Source organism: Oncorhynchus mykiss, chromosome 13 (assembly GCF_057628025.1).
Source record: "Oncorhynchus mykiss isolate SJ-2025 chromosome 13, ASM5762802v1, whole genome shotgun sequence".
Lineage (NCBI taxonomy): Eukaryota > Metazoa > Chordata > Actinopteri > Salmoniformes > Salmonidae > Oncorhynchus > Oncorhynchus mykiss.
The window spans coordinates 10,519,552-10,545,601 of NC_143034.1; the positions used below are offsets into that span (position 1 = coordinate 10,519,552).

At 42.5% G+C, this 26,050-nt stretch overlaps 1 protein-coding gene across 1 annotated transcript; it reads left to right on the forward strand.

The window, feature by feature from the left end:
* Window positions 1-221: 221 nt before the first annotated feature.
* On the forward strand, window positions 222-20,655 carry LOC110487201 (myosin heavy chain, fast skeletal muscle). Its single transcript, XM_090195013.1, has 41 exons — window positions 222-261; window positions 932-976; window positions 1,109-1,336; window positions 1,724-1,870; window positions 2,202-2,358; window positions 3,106-3,133; window positions 3,351-3,459; window positions 3,618-3,710; window positions 3,885-3,945; window positions 4,041-4,139; window positions 4,433-4,536; window positions 5,053-5,191; window positions 5,425-5,543; window positions 5,708-5,857; window positions 5,952-6,122; window positions 6,349-6,652; window positions 6,939-7,003; window positions 7,097-7,184; window positions 7,301-7,418; window positions 8,210-8,333; window positions 8,754-8,890; window positions 9,626-9,881; window positions 10,352-10,594; window positions 10,946-11,122; window positions 11,219-11,364; window positions 13,417-13,507; window positions 13,813-14,202; window positions 14,324-14,450; window positions 14,638-14,756; window positions 15,196-15,392; window positions 15,535-15,718; window positions 15,830-15,995; window positions 16,300-16,424; window positions 16,606-16,914; window positions 17,130-17,333; window positions 17,485-17,610; window positions 17,749-17,919; window positions 19,284-19,388; window positions 19,485-19,580; window positions 19,990-20,121; window positions 20,523-20,655. The coding sequence occupies exons 3-41, from the start codon at window positions 1,121-1,123 to the stop codon at window positions 20,541-20,543; spliced, it is 5,814 nt and encodes a 1,937-aa protein (XP_090051139.1). The 5' UTR covers window positions 222-261; window positions 932-976; window positions 1,109-1,120; the 3' UTR covers window positions 20,544-20,655.
* Window positions 20,656-26,050: the final 5,395 nt, after the last annotated feature.

A 26,050-nucleotide genomic window follows, 5' to 3' on the forward strand; every position in this document is an offset into this window, starting at 1 on the left:
ATAATGACATCTATCATTTACGTAAACTCAGTGAAATTCAATTCACAGACAAATATGACATTAAAAAGTAATGTAATGGGAGAGTGGTGCTCCTGGAAGTGGGAGGTGCTAGTGAGACACAGAAATAAACAGGTCTCTCATCCAATTCATGTCCTTTCCCAGAGTGGTCCATAATTAACTTTTGCCTGGTTGGCACTTCCAACCAGATATAAGGAGGCTGAGGCCCCAGCATCCATAAGTCAGATACCTTCTTCCTCTGTGGTAAGACCTCTACATCTCCTTAGATGTTGACATTTGTCTCATCTTTGTACTCAGCATCTGAGGCAGTAGCTAACTGCACTGTTTGAATTGACTTCTGCATGTCTCTTGTAAGATTTGACAATATACAATCAAGTGGCATTTATATAAAAAAAATATATATAGATTTGTATTATGTGTTATACTTTAAATGTGTTTTATTTCTGTAACTTTCAGTGGTGCTCCTGCACTTGAAAGGGTGTTCTAGAATGTAACTGAGTTTCAGGGGAATTTATTTGAATTCCTGACAGAATGTGTAGTAAATTGAGTTGGTGTTCTAGAATGTAACTGGGTTTTATGGGAATTTATTTGAATTCCTGACAGAATGTGTAGTAAATTGAGTTGGTGTTCTAGAATCTAACTGGGTTTTATGGGAATTTATTTGAATTCCTGACAGAATGTGTAGTAAATTGAGTTGGTGTTCTAGAATCTAACTGGGTTTTATGGGAATTTATTTGAATTCCTGACAGAATGTGTAGTAAAGTGAGTTGTCACTAGGAAAATTAAAGTTACCAGTTGCACCTGTAGTTGAATTTGACATGTAATGATTGAGTTACATGTTTTCTAGCCCTTCAGGGGTTCAATGATAAAGCTTTAGACTTGTATGTTTTCACAACACACTCATGTTTCACAGGGTCCTCCAAGAAGTACACATTCATCTGTAGAGGGGGAAAAGAAGGTGAGACATGGTTTGACTCTTCACATAAAAAGTGTGAGAATATTCTGAGAGAGATACCGCTCACCTAACTCTGTTGACTGGGGAGGAAGCACCACAGAGTCAATCACGTTTCTTGTTTAATCTCTTTCCTAGTTATCCGTCACCATGAGTACGGACGCGGAGATGCAAATCTACGGCAAGGCTGCCATATACCTCCGTAAGCCTGAGAGGGAGAGGATTGAGGCACAAGCCGCACCCTTTGATTCAAAGAACGCCTGCTACGTGACAGACAAGGTGGAGCTGTACCTTAAGGGTTTAGTCACTGCCAGGACAGAAGGGAAATGTACTGTGACAGTCACGAGACCTGACGGAAGTAAGGAGGTAAGTCTGATCTGAAAAGTAGTCAAGTTTAATTTTGTGAAGTTACTCTATTTCTTAAAAAATCACTGAAAATCCAAACAATGTCTATAAGGCAATAAGAAATCAGTTACAAAAAAAAATAGATTAAGATTATAAAATAGATTACATTTTGTTTTGCAGACAATGTATCACCTTAAAACACATCATTTTTATTGCTGCTATTTAAACATGACATAGAATGTTGACTAGTCAATAATCTCCAGTTATGTGTCAGTGGGTGATAACTAAGTAGTTGGATTAAATGTGGATATATATTTTTAAAATTATTAAACTTGTATTTAATGAGCAAAAAGCATTTTGTCATGTCCAGTTTGATCTGTGTGTAAACTAGATTTCTGACTGTTTCAGGAAGGAAAAGAGTTCAAAGATGCAGACATCTATGAGATGAACCCCCCTAAGTACGACAAGATTGAGGACATGGCCATGATGACCTACCTGAATGAAGCCTCTGTGTTGTATAACCTCAAAGAGCGTTATGCAGCATGGATGATCTACGTAAGAAACCTGCACATACAAACACACACATACATGAACATAATAAACACACACATACATTAACATAATAAACACACACACATGAAGATAATAAATACACACACACATGAAGATAATAAACACACACACACATGAAGATAATAAACACACACACATGAAGATAATAAATACACACATACAGTCCTACACATAAGTGAATGGTAGAAACCAAAACATATCAATACAGTAGACCCACATCAGTAAACCAAAGTACACCCACATTCTCACATAAATCCAGGTAAAAGTACATCTGACTTTACTAATACCCTAATTTAATTATTCTTTCATCCAGACCTACTCTGGGCTCTTCTGTGCCACGGTGAACCCCTACAAGTGGCTCCCAGTGTACGACGAAGAGGTTGTCAACGCCTACAGAGGGAAGAAGAGGATGGAGGCTCCACCCCATATCTTCTCCGTCTCTGACAACGCCTTTCAGTTCATGATGATTGGTAAGAGCTCTCATGGATGGATGGATGGATGGATGGATGGATGGATGGATGGATGGATGGATGGACGGATGGACGGATGGATGGTTGGTTGGTTGTATGTATTGTTTGGTTGGATGGATGGATGGATGGATGTATTGTTTGGTTGGATGGATGGATGGTTGGATGTATTGTTTGGTTGGATGGATGGATGGATGGATGGTTGGTTGGATGTATTGCTTGGTTGGATGGATGGATGGATGGATGGATGGTTGGATGTATTGTTTGGTTGGATGGACGGATGGATGGATGGATGGTTGGTTGGATGTATTGTTTGGTTGGATGGATGGATGGATGGATGGATGGATGGATGGATGGATGGATGGTTGGATGTATTGTTTGGTTGGATGGACGGATGGATGGATGGATGGTTGGTTGGATGTATTGTTTGGTTGGATGGATGGATGGATGGATGGATGGATGGTTGGATGTATTGTTTGGTTGGATGTATTGTTTGGTTGGATGGATGGATGGATGGATAGATGTCCATAAGTGCATATGGAAAGATGGATGGATCTGTCAATGGAAATTAAAAACTGCCTCAGACAGGTATCTACTGTTTTCTAACAGTTTCTAACAATATCTGATTTTCACTAAGCTATCACTTCAATGGAACATTTTCAAAAATGAAATTCATGATGATGCTATGAATTAAATAATGTCCCCATAATGTTTCTTGAGTATGATAAGTAATATGTTTTTTGGTTCCAGATAAGGAGAACCAGTCCATCCTGATTACGTAAGTTGTTCACTAAAATTTCACTTTGATGATGAAAATACATGACATTATGAATTGATTAGAGCATCAGGTTATGTGTAATAACGAGTCGATGAGAAGGATTATTTGTTAAAGATTTATGTCAGAACACATATTTTTCTATGCCATTTCTTAGTGAAAGCCAATCTGACACTCAAACATGTAACTAAAACCCCTCTTTCTCTGTCATATAAACCAGTGGAGAATCCGGTGCAGGAAAGACTGTCAACACCAAGCGTGTCATCCAGTACTTTGCCACCATTGCAGTGTCTGGTGGCAAGAAGGAAGCAGACCCCAACAAAATGCAGGTAGGTTGGTCTTATGTTTGCCTTTTTAACACATTTCAGTTTGGTTTTCTGAGCAAACTTTTTTTCCATCAGTGAATCATGTTTCAAGAAAAGTCATTAAGAAAAACAAACTTTACCACTTTTCCAGTTTCTGAGAAACGTGTGTTTGTCTCAATCAGGGGTCTCTTGAGGATCAGATCATTGCAGCTAACCCTCTGCTGGAGGCTTACGGTAATGCCAAGACAGTGAGGAACGACAACTCGTCTCGCTTTGTAAGTATGAAGGGCATACTGTGGAAGTTACCTTATATTGGAAAAATATATTTCAGTAGTTCCCTTTTGTTAAATCAATAGATGTCCAACAAACTGTAAAGATTAAAGGGTTTATCAAAGTAAAATGTTAGAATTATTTGTTGACCTATCTCAAACCCCCATGCTCTACTGTAGGGTAAATTTATCAGGATTCACTTCCAAGCTGGCAAACTGGCTAAAGCTGACATTGAGACCTGTGAGTTGGCTTTGATTATTTCTCAATGCTTTCCTAAATTCACAGATAAAATGTAATTATATCATCTCCATTTTCTCTCTCTCCCTCTCCCTCAGACCTGCTGGAGAAGTCCAGAGTGTCCTTCCAGCTGCCCGATGAGAGAGGCTACCACATCTTCTTCCAGATGATGACAGGCCACAAACCTGAGATAGTTGGTACGACAAAGTAGAGTTTCAGGAGAAATTATTCCCACATCTGTGGAACTTGTTAAAAATATTCATAGTCCACACTAATAATAATATTACAATGATTACATCCAAGGTAACAAGGCATCTAGACATGAGTCAGGTCTCTGGGAAATATCGATCAAGTAATGCACTGTGATGCACTAGTAATACTACATGTATCATTGAGTCCATCTATTGAGTAAAGGAGGGAGAGATACTGTAAAGTAGGACAGCAGAATTCTAAGAGATTTAACTGACAAGCTGTTCTCCGTTGTCTACAGAAATGTCTCTCATCACCACCAACCCCTACGACTTCCCCATGTGTAGCCAGGGTCAGATCGCTGTGGCCAGCATCGACGACAATGAAGAGCTGGATGCCACAGACGTGAGTCAAACAGGGTTAACCAATCTCTAGATAGGGAATGGGTAGGACCACCATACACACTGAATGCGGTGTGAAAATACAACTTGGTGGCAGCTGGGAAGTTGTCATGATTTAATCTACATTGACAATTTAGGAGACTCCCTTATCCATAGCAACTTAGAGTACGTAAGTGCATACATTTTCATTCTGGTCCCTCATGGGATTTGAACCCACAACCCTGGGGTAGCAAGTGTCCTGCTCTACCAACTGAGCTACATGGGACAATTCACTTGTGTTAGTTAAGCATGTGCCTCAAGCCACTCTTCATAACTTCACATTTCGTCATGTAAGGCTTCCATAAGAGAGCTAAGTGCCTTGTGGAACTGTGTAAAACTCCTTTTGTGTTTCCATCACTAATGTATTGGCACAGAGTAATATCTATTCATCCCATTCGTTCTGGAGTGAGCAAAGAACTGTAGTGTAACTGAGCAAACAACTGTTCAGTTCATCTCTGTTGTACTTCCTCTTTAATGCCAGGATGCCATTACCATCCTGGGCTTCACTAATGATGAGAAGATTGGCATCTACAAGCTGACAGGAGCTGTAGTGCACCATGGAAACTTGAAATTCAAGCAGAAGCAGCGTGAGGAGCAGGCCGAGCCAGACGGCACAGAGGGTGAGTCCCACTCATAGATATACAATATGTAGAGTATTAGTCCCATTCCCAGTCCCCAATATAGAAATAGAACACCTAAGACAGACAGTGCCACATGAAAGTCAGGCAGGAGATCATTTTTGGGGACCAAATTACCACCTTCAGTTATGATTTGAGCAAACAATTTGTCAATGTGACATCAGAAACAAGTGATCTTGTGTCCCTGAGTCTGTTGTTGTTGGTTCTCTCTCCAGTGGCTGATAAAATTGGCTACCTGCTGGGCCTGAACTCAGCTGAGATGTTGAAGGCTATGTGCTACCCCAGAGTGAAGGTCGGCAACGAGTATGTGACCAAGGGACAGACTGTGGCTCAGGTAAGGCAGCCAAACATGGCATCTACCTTTTTCTGAGAGATTGATTATTTTGGGGACAAGTGCATTGCTGTAATTGAATAGTGATGTTTTTCCCAAGCTTGTATCACCTTACCACCAGACATGGTCAATATCTAATGTATTCATTTGAGGTATTATCATTGCAGGTTAATAACTCAGTCATGGCTCTGGCCAAGTCCATCTATGAGAGGATGTTCTTGTGGATGGTCATCCGTATCAATGAGATGTTGGACACCAAGAATCCAAGACAGTTCTATATCGGTGTGCTTGACATTGCCGGGTTTGAGATCTTTGATGTGAGTATGAGACCAGAACAAGACAATTAGTTGTGATTGAGATGGATTACAGTCTTGTATGATGAAATGATCCCTTTTAAAATTCCATCAACAGTACAACAGCATGGAGCAGCTGTGCATCAACTTCACCAATGAGAAACTGCAACAGTTTTTCAACCACACCATGTTCGTCCTGGAGCAAGAGGAGTACAAGAAGGAGGGAATCGTCTGGGCCTTCATTGACTTCGGCATGGACTTGGCTGCCTGCATTGAGCTTATTGAGAAGGTAAGATGTCTGTGAGGATTATAATGGACCATTATAATGGGCCATAACAGCAAAGCGCTTAGCGACCATTATTATCACAGTGGTACAATGCATCTGACTGTTGAGAACTCAATATGTTTCCTGTTTTGTGCCCCAAAATGAATATAATCCTATAATAGCATGTTTGCTAAGATAATAAATATGATCTTAAATTATGCTAATTTGATATACATCTCTTTTTGTAAAGCCATTGGGCATCTTCTCCATCCTTGAAGAGGAGTGCATGTTCCCCAAGTCTTCAGACACTACCTTCAAGGACAAGCTGTACGCCCAGCATCTTGGCAAAACAAAGTCGTTTGAGAAGCCCAAGCCTGCCAAAGGCAAGCAAGAGGCCCACTTCTCCCTGGTGCATTACGCCGGCACTGTGGACTACAACATCACTGGATGGCTAGAGAAGAACAAGGACCCCCTGAACGACTCAGTTTGTCAGTTGTACGGGAAGTCAGGAGTCAAAATTTTGGCTGCCCTGTATCCCCCTCCCCCTCCAGAGGGTAAGACTAGCATCATGTCACAATATTTAACTAAATACTGGTTACAACTCAGACCCAAATGTTCTTGAGTCTTTTAATGCACCACAATTTCTCAATAGGTGTTATTCTACACAATCTGATTGGCAGCATTGGCCTCTAGATACGTGTGAAGTTAACCAGAGATTCTCTGGTTTATAATTAGTGTGCTTGCTGAAGACAAGACCACTCTAGATTTCTTAAAAACGCTTATTATGATTCTATTTATTCCACCCGCTCTAGGAAATGTAACTTTCCCCCATTTTAACAGACAAAGCCAAGAAAGGAGGCAAGAAGAAGGGTGGTTCCATGCAGACTGTGTCCTCCCAGTTCAGGGTGAGCTTTTGAAATGTGTAGATTCAGTCCTTTAAAAGGTGCATTGATTATCAAAAATTATATCTGTGAAAATGGTTTGTAACCCTCTTACAGGAGAACTTACATAAGCTGATGACCAACTTGAGGAGCACTCATCCTCACTTTGTGCGCTGCCTGATCCCCAACGAGTCAAAGACTCCAGGTACAATAAATATTGAGTTAAATATGTCATCTCATCAGTATAGTATCAGTAACCTTAACAATCCCAATCTATAAGCTGTTTATGAGTGTTAAAAGAGACTTGTTTTGTTTTACCAGGTCTGATGGAGAACTTCCTGGTTATCCACCAGCTCAGGTGTAATGGTGTACTGGAGGGTATCAGGATCTGCAGAAAGGGCTTCCCCAGCAGAATCCTCTATGCTGACTTCAAGCAGAGGTACACACACTCTCACACACACACACCACACACACACAGAGAGAAATGATTGGCACTCTTGATAAAGATGAGCAGAAAAGACTATCAAATAACACTGATACTGAGCTATATTGTACGGTCAAACATTTGTGAATTATATTATTTTATACTCAGAGAAAGAGATTTTGTTCAACAATTCTTATTTTATTTTAAGATAGGGTGCATCATGATTGGCACCCCTGTTTTCAGTACGAGGACAATGGCACTGAGTCTTTTTCTAGAATGTTGTATGAGATTGTAGATCACAATGGGAGGGATGTTGGACCCTCCTTACAGAATCCTTACAGATCCTTGATATCCATTGTCTGCACTTATGGACGGCCCTCTTCAATACAAACCACAGGTTTTCAATGGGGTTCAAGTCTGGAGATTGAGATGGCCATAGTAAAATGTTGATTATGTGGTTGATGAACCATTTCCTTGTGGATTTTGATGTGTGCTTGGGGTTATTGTCTTGCCAACCGAGATTTTGGCTAAAATGTCATGGTACTGGGTAAAGGTCATGATGCCGTTGACCTTAACGAGGCCCCCGGATCAGTTGACGTTAAGTAGCCCCATAACATCACCATATTTTACAGTAGGTATGGGTTTATAGCTTTTAGACCATAGAATATGGCTCAGTATTTGTATTATTCATTTTAGACAGTCTATTTTGCTCATCTTTATCAAGGGTGCCGATCATTATGAACCTCACTGTATAACCAACCAACTAATTACAACATGTCATATTTTAAAACTGTCCTCTCATTCAGGTACAAAGTACTGAATGCCAGTGTCATCCCTGAGGGCCAGTTCATGGACAACAAGAAGGCTTCTGAGAAGCTGCTTGGGTCCATTGATGTGAATCACGAGGATTACAAGTTTGGACACACCAAGGTCAGTCAAAAACCCCCAGTAAAATCTGACAACAAAACACAGCTTGAATGATAATTTAAACCCGTACCATATAAAATCTCTCCAGGTGATCTATCCATCCTTTTGTTCTTTCTTCTTCATTTAACTAATGGAAAAGGTGGAAAAACATTGTAGTGTTTATTCATCACAAGTATAGAAGAGAAACTAAAGTCATTATCATGTACATTGTGTTAGAGTGGTATAGTTGCAGGTATATGTATCTGTACATTATTAATCTACAACTGTACAATAACTAACAACTTAGACACAACCTATCCCGTGGTTTGTTTGTAACCGTTGCAGAGTTAATGTTGTTTAAATCAATCTAGTGGTGTTGTTCCCCTCTTTTGATTCAAGCCTTTCTATCTGTGGTTCCATTGACCATGTTAACCTGTGTCTCAGGTGTTCTTCAAAGCCGGTCTGCTGGGTGTCCTGGAGGAGATGAGAGATGAGAAGCTGGCTGCTCTGGTCGGCATGGTCCAGGCTCTCAGCCGTGGATTCCTCATGAGGAGAGAGTTTAGCAAGATGATGGAGAGGAGGTGAGGAATAGTAGACATCTTGGCAAAGCTTTCTGTCAACCACCTGTATCTAATGCATTATGATTACATACTGTATATGCTGTGAGTTGTTCAGAATGAGAAAGTACATCTTATAATGGTCTACTAAAGCTTTTGGGTTAATTAATTTAGTCCAGAAATGGATGTGCCAACTAAGGATTCTAGCTTTATAGCTGCAGTTTGGGATTTGGCTGTTCAATTGTCTTTTAATGTGTGATATTAACCCATTCCTTATTGAAGAATATAAAAATGTCTCATGAGCTTAGCATAATCTGTCAGTCCTCGCATTTAGAGCACTGTCTTTGAATTTAAGAGGGGTTACATTTCCCAAGCCCCTTTCAGCTGTATACAAAAAGTGGTGGGGGTTCCATTTTGTTATTCTTCGACTCCAAGAATGTAGCTTTATGAAACATCCCACTGGTCATTTCAACCCCCAAATTAAATGTGATGACGTTGAAACAACCTGGATTTAAAAAAAGTTATCAATGTAATGTAATGTAATGTAGTGTAGTGTAGTGTAATGTAATGGGAATTGTCTTTTTTTCCACTCAACTTTGAACCTAAATCCAATAACATGGTGACAGTTCTGTTGTTTTCACGTTGTTTTCACGTTGAATTCACGTTAGACCAAATGTAAATCAAAAATAGATGTTGAACTGACGTCTGTCCCTTCTGGGACGTCACTCACCATGCCACTGTATCCTTTCTGTTGAACAGAGAGTCTATCTTCGCCATCCAGTACAACATCCGCTCATTCATGAATGTCAAAACCTGGCCATGGATGAAGTTGTACTTCAAGATCAAGCCCCTGCTGCAGAGCGCTGAGACTGAGAAGGAGCTGGCCAACATGAAGGAGAACTATGAGAAGATGAAGACAGATCTGGCCAAGGCTCTGTCCACAAAGAAGCAAATGGAGGAGAAGTTGGTGGCCCTGACACAGGAGAAGAACGACCTGTCACTCCAAGTCGCATCTGTGAGTCAGCAACGACCTTCAGGAGGGCACATTTACATACACATGAATAGATTTGAACATCTTGGCCATGTTCTGTTATAATCTCCACCTGGCACAGCCAGAAGAGGACTGGCCACCCCTCATAGCCGGGTTCCTCTCTAGGTTTCTTCCTAGGTTTTGGCCTTTCTAGGGAGTTTTTCCTAGCCACCGTGCTTCTACACCTGCATTGCTTGCTGTTTGGGGTTTTAGGCTGGGTTTCTATACAGCACTTTGAGATATCAGCTGATGTACGAAGGGCTATATAAATACATTTGATTTGATTTACACACACATACACATGCATATGAACCCACTAAAGTATGTGTTTAACTGACACATTTTTATTGCCAGTGTTATATACTTTATAAAATTCATTGATTTCTTTTGATTTGCTCGACCGTCAATACGCAAAGTGAGGCCTCTGATTTTGTTTACTCCTGTTCTGAAACCAGGAAGGAGAGAGTCTGAACGATGCTGAGGAAAGGTGCGAGGGGCTCATCAAGAGCAAGATCCAGCAGGAGGCCAAACTCAAAGAGACGACCGAGAGGCTGGAGGATGAGGAGGAGATCAATGCTGAGTTGACTGCCAAGAAGAGGAAGCTGGAGGATGAGTGTTCTGAGCTGAAGAAGGACATTGATGACCTGGAGCTCACCCTGGCCAAAGTGGAGAAGGAGAAGCACGCCACTGAAAACAAGGTCTTGTGTCTTACTATAGACAGTCTAACCAACAATAATCCAAACATTAAACAACTCAAAACATAGCTCAACAGAAATGGAATTCAAGTTGTATTGTGGGTGCAGGAAATATTAAGATACAATAGGGGAATTTCACTTGCTTGGTACTCATTCACATTCATTGCATGTTCTGCTCCCCCTCATTTATGACTTCCACTCAGTACACTGGCATGGTGAACACTGACATCTAGTGTTGAATATATAGTACAGTAGTTGTTGATTAATTTCTAATCTAAATTAAATGAATGTAACATTTAACAAACTAAATCTCCCCGTTATGGTGAAGTATAATTATGTTGTGGCCATTTTCAGGTTAAAAACCTGACAGAGGAGATGGCGTCTATGGATGAGAGTGTTGCCAAGCTGACCAAGGAGAAGAAAGCCCTCCAAGAGGCCCACCAGCAGACACTGGATGACCTGCAGGCAGAGGAGGACAAAGTCAACACTCTGACCAAGGCCAAGACCAAGCTGGAACAGCAAGTGGACGACGTGAGTGGAGTTTGACATTTCGGCCATGATAGTATGTAAGATGATATTATCTTCAGTTGTTTAGATTTTAATAATATATGTGTTTTTATCTTCTAGCTTGAGGGTTCTCTGGAGCAAGAGAAGAAGCTCCGTATGGACCTTGAGAGATCCAAGAGAAAGCTGGAGGGAGATCTGAAACTGGCCCAGGAGTCCATAATGGACCTGGAGAATGACAAGCAGCAAGCTGATGAGAAAATCAAGAAGTAAACACAAACAAATGACTACAGTATTAGCTGCTATAATGGTTGTTCTTGACAAATTCTTGTAATTATGAATTAGCACTTGCTTGTGATTCTTAAAAGCAAAGTGAATGGTATGATACTCTCCCTTTACACTAGTGGTCACCAACCGGTCGATCGTGATCGACTTGTCGATCTCCAAGGCATTTCTAGTCGATCGCCAAACATTTCTGTAAAAACCCAATGATAAAGCCTTCTGTCCCTATTTTTTATTTTTGTCTCGGGCTGTTGGTGTCAGGTGCAGCCAATTCAGCTGCCCTGTGGGCCGGGTAGGCAAACTGTTGCCATTTAATGTGTCTGAAGGTACAACCACTGCCTTCCTGGTGGGCCTGGAGAGAAAATCAAGTGCACTATGCCTCCGCTGGCCAATCAGATCAAATGACCAAGTCTGCAGTAACGTGGAAGAAAGATACGGCAAAATTGATACTGTGAGATTACAAAACCACGACTAGAGAGAGAGACTGTCAACGAATACAGCAAAGAGCTGCTGTTTCTATGAGAGAGTTCGTGTTTAAGTTCTTACTCAGCCCTGTCAACACTTTGTTTTCAACACTTTTATAAGCCATAAAATGCGCGTTCTTCTTATTTCCACTCAGCGCTACAACAAGCAGAGCAACAGTTATGAATGAATTGGAAACTGTATCTACAGGCGTTGTTGTTATTATTAGCGGCTTGGGTCCTTTGTAATATCAATGAATATTTCCCTTTCTCTGTTCAAAGGAGTAACAACATGAATTTGTGTACGAGGCAGAAATAATGCGATAATAATAAGCGCGACACGAGTTTTGCCATCAGCTGGAAGACGGTGTCCCTTTATGGTCAGTGTCAGTGGAGGAAAGGGAGAGCAGAGGGATGTTGAGAGACGGAGCCTCAGTCTGCTGCTCTCTCCCTCTGATGAGACAGACCCTCAATCTGCTGCTCTCTCCCTCTGCTGAGACAGACCCTCAATCTGCTGCTCTCTCCCTCTGCTGAGACAGACCCTCAGTCTGCTGCTCTCTCCCTCTGCTGAGACAGACCCTCAATCTGCTGCTCTCTCCCTCTGCTGAGACAGACCCTCAGTCTGCTGCTCTCTCCCTCTGCTGAGACGGACCCTCAGATGCTCTCTCCCTCTGCTGAGACGGACCCTCAGATGCTCTCTCCCTCTGCTGAGACAGACCCTCAGTCTGCTGCTCTCTCCCTCTGCTGAGACGGACCCTCAATCTGCTGCTCTCTCCCTCTGCTGAGACAGACCCTCAATCTGCTACTCTCTCCCTCTGCTGAGACGGACCCTCAATCTGCTGCTCTCTCCCTCTGCTGAGACGGACCCTCAATCTGCTGCTCTCTCTCTCTGCTGAGACAGACCCTCAGTCTGCTGCTCTCTCCCTCTGCTGAGACAGACCCTCAGTCTGCTGCTCTCTCCCTCTGCTGAGACGGACCCTCAGATGCTGCTCTCTCCCTCTGCTGAGACAGACCCTCAGTCTGCTGCTCTCTCCCTCTGCTGAGACAGACCCTCAGTCTGCTGCTCTCTCCCTCTGCTGAGACAGACCCTCAGTCTGCTGCTCTCTCCCTCTGCTGAGACGGACCATCAGATGCAGGCACCATCAGCCCAGTAAAATAGAAGTAAAAGCAGATCATGTAAATGTCTGCTCACTCAGCTGTGCCTCACAAGTAGTACAACAACGGATCTATTACCGGTGTGATCATATAGCCTACCTCAAATGTTGAAATATATATGTCTTTTTTTAATGACCTGAACAACAATGCATTGGCAGGTAAATTCAAGCAAAGCCAGAATGCAGTGATAATGTATTGGGCCTATAGCTTACTGAACAAACCACATTGCTACAGTACTGTTTCAAATAGGTTAATGTTGCATAGGCTTACATGTTGAAAGGTATGTTAATAAAAAAATCAGAGAGGTAGATCTCGGCATTTTGACTCAGAAGGTGATCTTGACTCAGAAAATGGGTGGGTGACCACTGCTTTACGCTATAGAAACAAAACCAACTCTGCAATTGACCTGTTTGTGTTTCTTAGGAAGGAGTTTGAGACCACCCAGCTCCTCAGCAAGGTTGAGGATGAGCAGTCTCTGGGAGCTCAGCTGCAGAAGAAGATCAAGGAACTCCAGGTACAGTAGAGGATATAAGCTCCAGTACAGAAAAGCACAGACTTGAATCATTTCCTGAAAAACATTCTTCTGGTGGCAAACATTTTTCCAGGTGGCTTCTGACAGCTGAGTAGGTTGGAAGATGGTGTTTCTTAACATTGTGGTTTTGGTTCCTTAATGGGACACTGTCTACTGAATATATTAGTGTAACTGGCTTCGTATTAAACACATTTATGCAAAATATACATACTATTATTATTTTGTGAGGTTCAATTGTTTCAACTGTATTGTAGTGTTCATCCCCCTGCTCCTGCCCCCTGTTCTAGGCCCGTATTGAGGAGCTGGAGGAGGAAATTGAGGCTGAGCGTGCTGCCAGGGCTAAGGTTGAGAAGCAGAGGGCCGATCTCTCCAGGGAACTTGAGGAGATCAGCGAGAGGCTGGAGGAGGCCGGCGGCGCCACTGCTGCTCAGATTGAGATGAACAAGAAGCGTGAGGCTGAGTTCCAGAAGCTGCGTCGTGATCTTGAAGAGTCCACCCTGCAGCATGAGGCCACAGCCGCCGCTCTGCGCAAGAAGCAGGCCGACAGTGTGGCTGAGCTCGGGGAGCAGATCGACAACCTGCAGCGCGTCAAGCAGAAGCTGGAGAAGGAGAAGAGCGAGTACAAGATGGAGATTGATGACCTCTCCAGCAACATGGAGGCCGTCGCCAAGGCTAAGGTGAGTAGTGATGTTTTGGTCAAGCAGTGTTGAGGAGGGTCAACTACATCACCATTCAAGTGACCTGAAGTTGACAGGAGTCACATATATAAAGTAATGATGGAACATGTTTCACTAACAGGGCAATCTGGAGAAGATATGCCGTACTCTTGAGGACCAGCTGAGTGAGCTGAAGACTAAGAATGATGAGAATGTTCGCCAGGTCAACGACATCAGCGGACAGAGGGCCAGACTCCTGACAGAAAATGGTACCATCAACAATGAACAACAAGCCAATCCTTTCCTTCAGTAAAACACAATAACATGTTGGGGGCTGTATCCACATAGTTTCTACTGTACTATTCACCACCTAACATTCCCTATGATACCTCAGAATACATTTTCAATCTTAGAGAACAGAGACCCTATTAACAAGATGTTACTCTGTCCCTGCAGGTGAGTTTGGTCGCCAGCTGGAGGAGAAGGAAGCCCTGGTGTCTCAGCTGACCAGAGGAAAACAGGCCTTCACCCAGCAGGTGGAGGAACTAAAGAGGGCAGTTGAGGAGGAGGTCAAGGTAAGGGACCCAAGATGGACTTCGCGTCCACAGAGTTTAGAGCTATATCTTCATATAGAGGGTGACTATCCCACCGTCTGAGACTCCTAATGTCTCTCCACCCTCAGAGACTCCTACTGTCTCTCCACCCTCAGAGACTCCTACTGTCTCTCCACCCTCAGAGACTCCTACTGTCTCTCCACCCTCAGAGACTCCTACTGTCTCTCCACCCTCAGAGACTCCTACTGTCTCTCCACCCTCAGAGACTCCTAATGTCTCTCCACCCTCAGAGACTCCTAATGTCTCTCCACCCTCAGAGACTCCTACTGTCTCTCCACCCTCAGAGACTCCTACTGTCTCTCCACCCTCAGAGACTCCTACTGTCTCTCCACCCTCAGAGACTCCTACTGTCATTTGTTTGACTCTCTCTCTAATCTGTCTTTGTCTTTCTTTCTCACAGGCTAAAAACGCATTGGCCCACGGTGTTCAGTCTGCCCGCCATGACTGTGACCTCCTGAGGGAGCAGTTTGAGGAGGAGCAGGAGGCCAAGGCAGAGCTGCAACGCGGCATGTCCAAGGCCAACAGTGAGGTGGCTCAGTGGAGGACTAAGTATGAAACGGATGCTATCCAGCGCACAGAGGAGCTGGAGGAGGCCAAGTGAGTCACACAGAACAGCAACAACTCAGATATTGTGTGGATAGTGAGGGTGGCAGGGGGCTCTGACAAAATGTTACATCAATGTGTATTGTCTGTCAAAATAAAAAATGACACCATAAAACCACTGTCTGTTGTCCAACAGGAAGAAGCTGGCTCAGCGTCTGCAGGATGCTGAGGAGACCATTGAGGCAACCAACTCCAAGTGCGCCTCCCTGGAGAAGACCAAGCAGAGGCTGCAGGGAGAGGTGGAGGACCTCATGATTGATGTTGAGAGAGCCAACGCATTGGCTGCCAACCTCGACAAGAAGCAGAGGAACTTTGACAAGGTGAAAATGAATAAACCTATATTTTCTCATCAATTGTGTAATTGTTGCATATTTCTAACTTGATAACTCTTCATCTACGACTTCTAATGAAAATTCCATGGATTCTCCTAGGTTCTGGCAGAATGGAAGCAGAAGTATGAGGAGGGCCAGGCTGAGCTGGAAGGAGCTCAGAAGGAGGCTCGCTCTATGAGCACTGAACTCTTCAAGATGAAGAACTCCTACGAGGAGGCTTTGGATCATCTGGAGACTCTGAAGAGAGAGAACAAGAACCTGCAACGTGAGCCTTTGACAGCAGTACTATTTTGTTCATGTTTGGCTAGTGTTTTGAAAATGGAGGGAACTGCAATCAAAATGAATATTACACCATTTCAGAAAAGCCATGTTCAGTATAATTTGTATATATTTTACTTGTAGTTGGTATTCCTTTGAACATTCCAAATAAGTGGTTGGCGATTAGATTTGCAAGATCCTATGAAGAGCAGTTCATGTATTAACTGTTAATATGATTTAATGTCAAATTCTGCGCATTGGCATATCCACTGAAAACACCCCAAGTCTAAACTTCTTGTGTGTGTGTGCAGAGGAGATCTCTGACCTTACTGAGCAGATCGGAGAGACTGGCAAGAGCATCCATGAGCTGGAGAAGGCCAAGAAGACCGTGGAGACAGAAAAGTCTGAGATCCAGACCGCTCTGGAGGAGGCTGAGGTACAAACTACAGCTGTTTGATGGGATAAGCAGTGTTAAACTAGCCAACACACCAGCTACAGTCCAATGCCTGCTATAGTGAAATACTCTCTGTAATGGAGTTCTTTGTAGTCATATATATTTAATTCCTACATCCTACATGTATTGAACACAATTGGCCTGACTGCTTCTGTTTGTCCAGGGAACACTGGAGCACGAGGAATCCAAGATTCTGCGTGTGCAGCTGGAGCTGAACCAGATCAAGGGTGAGGTGGACAGGAAGATCGCAGAGAAGGACGAGGAGATGGAGCAGATCAAGAGGAACAGCCAGAGGGTGGTTGACTCCATGCAGAGCACCCTGGACTCTGAGGTCAGGAGCAGGAATGATGCCCTGAGGGTGAAGAAGAAGATGGAGGGAGACCTGAACGAGATGGAGATCCAGCTGAGCCACTCCAACAGGATGGCCTCTGAGGCCCAGAAACAGCTGAGGAACGTCCAGGGACAGCTCAAGGTAAAGGGACATCAGGCTCAAAAATCTGAACATGGAGACGGATTTGTTTGTGAATCTGTAGAAAATAATAGAACAGAGGAATTGAATAGAGTGGTTTATGTACTAAAGGTAGCGATACTGGGGAAATTCTTACCAGTGAACATTTCTATCACTGATCAATCCTATCACCTCTACTTCCTCAAGTCCTAATGAACGTATGTCATTGTGAACCCCAGGATGCCCAATTGCACCTTGATGATGCCGTCCGTGTCGCAGAGGACATGAAGGAGCAGGCAGCCATGGTGGAGCGCAGAAACGGTCTGATGGTGGCTGAAATCGAGGAGCTGAGAGTTGCTCTGGAGCAGACAGAGAGAGGCCGCAAAGTGGCTGAGACTGAGCTGGTTGACGCCAGCGAGCGTGTTGGACTACTGCACTCCCAGGTATGGGTCAAAAGCCGTTTCTAATGAAACTCAACCAAGCATACAGTTTAAACACACCTTGAATTCAACAATTCTTGCTTTGAGAGTTTAATCATTTCAGCCTTGTAAGTTCTCTTTAAAGCAAAACAAATAGTATTGTTTCCTCCTTCAGAACACCAGCCTTCTGAACACCAAGAAGAAGCTGGAGACTGACCTGGTGCAGGTGCAGGGAGAGGTGGACGACATCGTCCAGGAGGCCAGGAATGCAGAGGAGAAGGCCAAGAAGGCAATCACTGACGTGAGTCCTTGAATTACATCAACTTGATTTGTCCCCATGTGCCAATGATAGCTGGGCTGGTTAAGAACAACAAAGATCTCAGAGGAATGTTATGATTTTTGACGATTGGTGCATAAATGAAACAAACTACTTATCCAGGCGGCCATGATGGCTGAGGAGCTGAAGAAGGAGCAGGACACCAGTTCTCACCTGGAGAGGATGAAGAAGAACCTGGAGATCACAGTCAAGGACCTGCAGCACCGCCTGGATGAGGCTGAGAATCTGGCCATGAAGGGAGGCAAGAAGCAGCTCCAGAAACTGGAGTCCAGGGTGAGTTATCAGCAGGGTGGATTAGGGTGGTTTGAAAGACTGATTGCTGGAAAAGTATTTGATCATATGAAAATAAACAGGAGCATTGTTTAATGACTTGTTCTCACAATAACCCACCTAGATCAGGGGTTCCCAAACTTCTTTGCATCAGGGACCCCTTCATAATATCAGAACACAACTCTTACTTTAGAGTGCGATATAAATAGCATCCACACAGCAGTGCATGGTCAGACCAATCAGGTCTTGGCTGCTGGGAAAGAACATTTGACAGTCCCCTCTCTTGGCATCAGAGGGAATATTTTCCAGTTTTAAAGCATAAATTAGTGCAATTATGTTCAAAACAAAAACGTTGGGAACATGTTACTGTTATGTTATGGAGTTGAGAAGAATTGGAGCCAAGACCTTCAAATTAAGTCAAGATATAAACATGTATTTATCTAGTCGTTTCATTTAGGCTTGTACAACTCTTCCAAACTGCAATTGAATTAATAGATTCAATAATAATAATAATACAAATTTCTGATACATAAACACACATTCATCCAATTCATCTCATAGTGATATTTGATTTACATCTAGTTACAGTTGTTTAATTTCTCTCTCTCTCTCTAGATCGAGAACTTCATGTCTCATTCACTCTGCTGCAAAAGGGCCGTTACTAGGGAAGCTAGCGTTGCTATGCGGGGCTACCAGCTAGCACTCTAACGGCTAAATTAGCTTGTAGGCTAGAGGACTTTCATAAGTTCATAAAAACATAACATCTTAACAAACATTACTCTCTATAATATGGTGCTTTTCCACTCGCTTACCTTCAAAATAATGACATACAAATGTATTTATGTCGGTGCTTCTGTCTTGCTGTGGACTCACTTGGCAAACTTCGCAATCCCCCATAACAGAAGCAAACTCATAACATTAAAAGAGGCGCGTGGCGGCCTCTATTGGCCATACTGGTACTGCAACATGCACGACAAAATCGGTCAAATCAAACAAGAGTCCTATATATTATAACTACAAGAAGAATGGAGTTTAAAAAATATATATAATTGTTAGAATAGTGGGCCTACCAGTATCACTGTGAGCCTCCCAGGCCCATGTTGTACATCTAAGGGTTAAGAACATAAACAGTGGATGAATAATATTACATTGTATTGGACCTTCTAATCTTGTTCCACAGATCCTTGGTAGTTTCATCTGTTGTTGCTAGCAATATTCATAAACAAATTTAAATGTAAATTCCACTTTGGGAACCACATAATGAAAGACAACAATTGTGCCTCCTTGACTGGGTAAAAGACTCATCCTCTGTTTTACAAAGATTTGTTTCACCACCTCAAATGCCTAAATGTATTTGTTCCACAAAGGTGCGTGAGCTTGAGACTGAGGTGGAGGCTGAGCAGAGAAGAGGTGCAGACGCAGTCAAGGGAGTCCGCAAGTATGAGCGCAGAGTCAAGGAGCTTACTTACCAGGTAAGAGAAAGTGTCAAGTTTGTGAAGAATGAACTAACACAGACAGGTTTCTGTGTAAAACTATTGGGACATTGATTCTTTGCTCTTCTCCCACAGACTGAGGAGGATAAGAAGAACGTTAACAGACTTCAGGACCTGGTAGATAAGCTGCAGATGAAAGTGAAGGCCTACAAGAGGCATTCTGAGGAATCGGTGAGTCACTGACAAAACTTCATGTCCATACAGTTTGACGTGTTGCTACAGCAACAACACATCAGTCAACAATGACAATTGACAGTGCAAGTAAATGCTGATGAAATTATGCAAATTTCTGAGTGCCTCGTATTTGTTACCAACTTAAAGGAGGTGGGGTTGAATATGAATTTGCTGCACCAGGGGCTGGTCTAGTGATTGTGCTGGAGGCAGTGGTTTGATCCCCTGTTCTGCCACTCACTTCCTCTGCTGTATCATCTAGCTCCCTGTATACATTGTTATCCTAAATCTATTTTTTTGTATTTAAAAAAAAAAAAAACATTTAAAATCATCAGAATATTTATTTGCTACCTGAAGCTTCAAACTTTAAATGCTGATGTTCTGCTCTCCCTCTCTTTTCCTCACCCAGGAGGAAGCAGCAAACCAGCACATGTCTAAGTTCAGGAAGGTTCAGCATGAGCTGGAGGAGGCTGAGGAGCGTGCTGACATCGCTGAGACTCAGGTCAACAAGCTCAGAGCCAAGACCCGTGACTCTGGAAAGGTACAGAACTGCTGCTAAACCTGTACCTGATTCATGTTCAGATATGACCACATCAACAACACCTATGATTCAGTCTTCTCAGACGTCAATACAGACCTTTTACACTCAACTGTATTGAAGATCTCTAAGAAGAACATTTCAGGAAGGGCTAAACAATCTAATGAGAGTAATTCAGTTAGTACTTAAAAATCAGATATCCAAGCGAAGTACTGAGCACTAAAGACTTGATCCATTATAGTCTATCCATATATTTATCATGTTCATTATTATTACTGATCCATTATATTCTATCCATATATTTATCATGTTCATTATTATTACTGATCCATTATATTCTATCCATATATTTATCATGTTCATTATTATTACTGATCCATTATATTATTTATTTCTTCTTACAGGGAAAAGAGGTTGCTGAATAAACAAGACCAAAGTATTGAAGATCAAAGTCTTACCATTTTCCTGTGATGCATAAAATATGATTTTCATGGTGAAATGTTGACCATTGATTAAAAACATGTGGATCTACATACACTTCCTTTGTGACTGTGGACTTATTACTCAGCAAACAGATTTTTCATACCATAATATATTGTACTTTAATTAATGGAGCAATTTGGGATTCCAACAACAATGAGGTAACATTTTTTTGGTAAACATCTGAGGGATGAGAAATTTAAACACAATCCAATTCTCAGAAGGAGCTATGGATGTAAGGACTGATCGTCCATAACATCAACATTATAGCTTTAACTCTTTACACTCAGTGGAATTTTAGTCATATTGTCAGAACAAAGTTCTCAGAAAACAACAAACCAGAGTTTGGCATTTGAATTTTGTCACAGATTATGCAAATATGAATCTGTTGTGGACACACTGCATAAACATGAATGGTGATAGAGTATCTGATCAAATTAGATGGTGATTGACCATCAGGTCAGATGGTGGTCAGATGGTGATAGACCATCAGGTCAGATGGTGGTCAGATGGGTCAGATGGTGATAGACCATCAGGTCAGATGGTGGTCAGATGGTGATAGACCATCAGGTCAGATGGTGATAGAGCATGTGACCAAATTACTGAAGATTTTAGTTCTGGGTTTTACTGATATTATATCCGTATAAATGAGAAAATAAATTACACGTGATGTTGTTTTATCATTTTTCAATAGGGCAGATATAATTTCTAAGGGATATTTTGGTAATACACATTACAAACACACATTTTCACATTATAAACAAAATAATATACCATCTACACAGTCATACACATCTACACAGTAATACACATCTACACAGTAATACACATCTACACAGTAATACACATCTACACAGTAATACACATCTACACAGTAATACACATCTACACAGTAATACACATCTACACAGTAATACACATCTACACAGTCATACACATCTACACAGTAATACACATCTACACAGTCATACACATCTACACAGTCATACACATCTACACAGTCATACACATCTACACAGTAATACACATCTACACAGTCATACACATCTACACAGTCATACACATCTACACAGTAATACACATCTACAGTCATACACATCTACACAGTAATACACATCTACACAGTCATACACATCTACACAGTCATACACATCTACACAGTCATACACATCTACACAGTCATACACATCTACACAGTCATACACATCTACACAGTCATACACATCTACACAGTCATACACATCTACACAGTCATACACATCTACACAGTCATACACATCTACACAGTCATACACATCTACACAGTCATACACATCTACACAGTCATACACATCTACACAGTCATACACATCTACACAGTCATACACATCTACACAGTCATACACATCTACACAGTCATACACATCTACACAGTCATACACATCTACACAGTAATACACATCTACACAGTAATACACATCTACACAGTAATACACATCTACACAGTCATACACATCTACACAGTAATACACATCTACACAGTCATACACATCTACGCAGTCATACACATCTACACAGTCATACACATCTACACAGTAATACACATCTACACAGTAATACACATCTACACAGTAATACACATCTACACAGTAATACACATCTACACAGTAATACACATCTACACAGTAATACACATCTACACAGTCATACACAACAGTTTGTACAACGCTACTCAAACCAGAGCATACCGGACCAGAGCATCCATATCCCCGGATTCCTACCGCAAGCTCCGGACCTTTTTTTTCATACTCTGTTAAGTATGCTCTCTCTTTCACACTTTTACTTTCTTTCTCTCTCGGAGGACCTGAGCCCTAGGACCATGCCTCAGGAAACCTGGCCTGATGACTCCTTGCTGTCCCCAACCACCTGGCAGTGCTGCTGCTCCGGTGTCAAATGTTCTGCCTGTGATGTCATCACAACTGTCATTGTCAGTCTAATGGGTTACAGACAGGAAGTCACACCCACCTTCTAGGAGAGAAAGAACATCTAGAGCTTTCTCAGATTCACAACATCTTGTTTAGAGCTTCATTCATTCTTTAAAATGAAAATTCATCTTTCATTCATATAAGTAGCTTGACATTCTGAGAGGAGACCATGTTGAGCCGGAGTGTTGTGACGCAGTTGCGTGCTTTTCCCCTTTGACCGGAGTGTTGTGACGCAGTTGCGTGCTTTTTCCCTTGGACCGGAGTGTTGTGACGCAGTTGCGTGCTTTTTCCCTTGGACCGGAGTGTTGTGACGCAGTTGCGTGCTTTTTCCCTTGGACCGGAGTGTTGTGACGCAGTTGCGATGCAGTTGCGTGCTTTTTCCCTTGGACCGGAGTGTTGTGACGCAGTTGCGTGCTTTTTCCCTTGGACCGGAGTGTTGTGACGCAGTTGCGATGCAGTTGCGTGCTTTTTCCCTTGGACCGGAGTGTTGTGACGCAGTTGCGTGCTTTTTCCTTTGGGCCGGAGTGTTGTGACGCAGTTGCGTCCAGCTGTTTTCCTCTGCCTGAATAAAGTGTGCCTGTTCAGGAGCTCATCTCTGCTCTCCTGCACCTGACTTCCTTCGACCAGTTGCGCCCACTCTGACAGGCACAGTCATTTGCATAAACAAATTGTTCTCTGTCATAAACATAACTACATAGCCAATGATATGTATAATCATGAAAACCGTAATAATGCAATTTAGAAAAGTAATATTTCATGATATCGGCGGATGCGTTAGATTGAGACATGCAGTCCATGCAAAAAAAACTGAAAAATTATCTCTAGCTTAAATTGATGGATTTTGATTATTTGTTTCATGTTAGATTTCCGGGGAAATTGTAGGCGAAGGGTTAATGTTTTGTTTTCCAGTGCTAAATGTTTTTATATGTTTTTGTTGCCTTAATGAACATGACCCGCCTCATGGGCCTTGCTAATTATTGCAAATCTCCAAACAACATTTAGTATAACTCTTCTCCAATAGAGGGCGCTAAACGCCCAGACTAGAAAAAGCTACAAAAGGGGCCTATCTTTTTCCTGCCACTGCAAAGGTTAGTGAAGGTGCCTGAAAGAGATCCTGGCTGGGAATCAGAGGAGTCTAAAGCATTGAGGAATTGGAGGAGCCCAAAGCATTTGGGAATCAGAGGAGTCTAAATCATTGTCAAAACAAACAGTTAATAATACCACAGTTAACCTCTCCACCCAGAATGTCTGTGAGTCAGCATGTAGAGAGTGTTTTCCCTGACAGTTGGTTGGCGAGCATATTTATAGACATGTGTGAGTGTTTTAGGAAACTGGGGATCAACAGCTGTACTCAACAAGGGCTTCCCCTGGGCTGTCTGGCAGGAAGTATTTATGGATTACTGTGGTGTGTGTGCTCTGTAGGGGGATCAAAGAGATCCACTTCAAGTGACAGCAATAATCCCTTGTTGATGTCACTTTTTAAATCCACTTCAAAACAGTGTAGATGAAGGGGAGGAGACATGTTAAAGAAGGATTTTAAGCCTTGAGACATGGATTGTGTATGTGTGCCATTCAGAGGGTGAATTGACAAGACAAAATATTGAAGTGCCTTTCAACGGGGTATGGTAGTAGGTGCCAGGAGCACCGGTTTGTGTCAAGAACGGCAACACTGCTTGGTTTTTCGTGCTCAACAGTTTCCTGTGTGTATCAAGAATGGCCCACCAACCAAAGGACATCCAACCAACTTGGCACAACTGTGGGAAACATTGGAGTCAAAATGGGCCAGAATTCCATTGGGACACTTTCTCCACCTTGTAGAGTCCAGGCCCTGATGAATTGAGGCTGTTCTGAGGGCAAAAAGGGGGGTGCAACTCAATATTAGGAAGGTGTTCTTAATGTTTTGTACACTCAGTGTACAGTCAACTTCAAAATTATTGGCACCCTTCATGAGGATTCGTACAATAAATAATACAAATACTGAGCAATATTGTACGCTAAAAATAATGGGAACATTTGATTATTTATTGTAATTGTTAAGGAACTGTTTAGACAACCTTAATGTTTCGTTCATGTTCAGAATAAATAATAATACAGAAAACTCCAAAAGGAGATGTCAAAAGAAAGATACAAAATAAAGCCCTGCTGGTGGGAGATGGTTCAGCTGATTAGCTCAGTAATCCCTCCCAGCTGTTCACAGACCCTCTAATGCAGACGGAACCGTTTAAACAGCATTAGTGTTTCACTACACTCACATTGTCCAGGGGACCAAGGCTTGTTGTTCTGTAACCTTACTAGGTGTGTTCATGAACATGAAAGTATGAGTGTGTGGACCGTGTTGAGTGTGCAGACGGTGTTGGGTGTTGAGTGTGTGTGGGGACAGCGGATTTGCTTACCGACTCTGGTGTGACTCCGTGGTCAGGCCAGCTCAAGCTGGTTCATGTTCAGTTGGTGACAAACAATAAATGATCATATGGAACACTGTAAAAGGAGATGTCAAAAGAAAGATACAAAATAAAACCCTGCTGGTGGGAGATGGTTCAGCTGATTAGCTCAGTAATCCCTCCCAGCTGTGCATACCACAGACCTCTAATGCAGACCAGGGCTTCCTTGCCCGGCCCCTCCTCCACTGGCCCGTAGGGATGGGATGTGTATGATAGTAGTATGTTGAATAACTGGCCCCTCCTCCATTGGGCCCCTAGGCAAGGGATGTGCATGATAGTAGTGTGTTGAATAACTGGCCCCTCCTCCACTGGCCCCTAGGGATGGGATGTGTATGATAGTAGTATGTTGAATAACTGGCCCCTCCTCCATTGGGCCCCTAGGCAAGGGATGTGCATGATAGTAGTGTGTTGAATAACTGGCCCCTCCTCCACTGGGCCCCTAGGCAAGGGATGTGCATGATAGTAGTGTGTTGAATAACTGTGGCTTACCACTCCTTTTACCTACTACATAACATAACACAATTGCTCAGAGAAAGAGATTTTCATTTAACAAGTAACACAATTTATTTGTTGAAATACTCACTACTTCGCCAGCTAAAATGCCCTGGTACTTGGTAGAGTTCATTATGCCTTTGACCTTAACAAGGGCCCCAGGACCAGTGTAATCAAAACAGCTCATAACATCAAACAGTAGGTGTGTGGTTCTGTCCTGCATCTACATCCTTCTTTCAACACTACTGGTGGGCGTGGTCAAACAGCACTGACATTTGTTGGATTCTCTCTATAAGGATTTTTTTATGGAAACCCTCTTTAAAAAAAAGAGACGCAGCGCCTGAGACCACTGTGCCCGTCAGGAACCCTTCCAAAAGAGCCTATTGGTGAGGAAATGGCATTACATTGTCGATCTGGTGACCCGAAGACGCAACCAAGTTCTGTTATTCTCCCACTTTCAACTTTGGATATTTCTTCGCTTTCCGAACCACCGTCTTCCTCACTGTGTGTGGGGATAACATTCACTTGTGCAACAGAATATTTGTATTAATTGTG

Bases quoted from the DNA above. Each gene is read 5' to 3' on its own strand.
- LOC110487201 (XM_090195013.1), top strand. From the start codon at position 1,121: ATGAGTACGGACGCGGAGATGCAAATCTACGGCAAGGCTGCCATATAC. The intron at 3,460-3,617 runs GTAGGTTGGTCT...TGTCTCAATCAG, and splicing joins CAGACCCCAACAAAATGCAG to GGGTCTCTTGAGGATCAGAT. The intron at 11,365-13,416 runs GTAAACACAAAC...TGTGTTTCTTAG, and splicing joins GCTGATGAGAAAATCAAGAA to GAAGGAGTTTGAGACCACCC.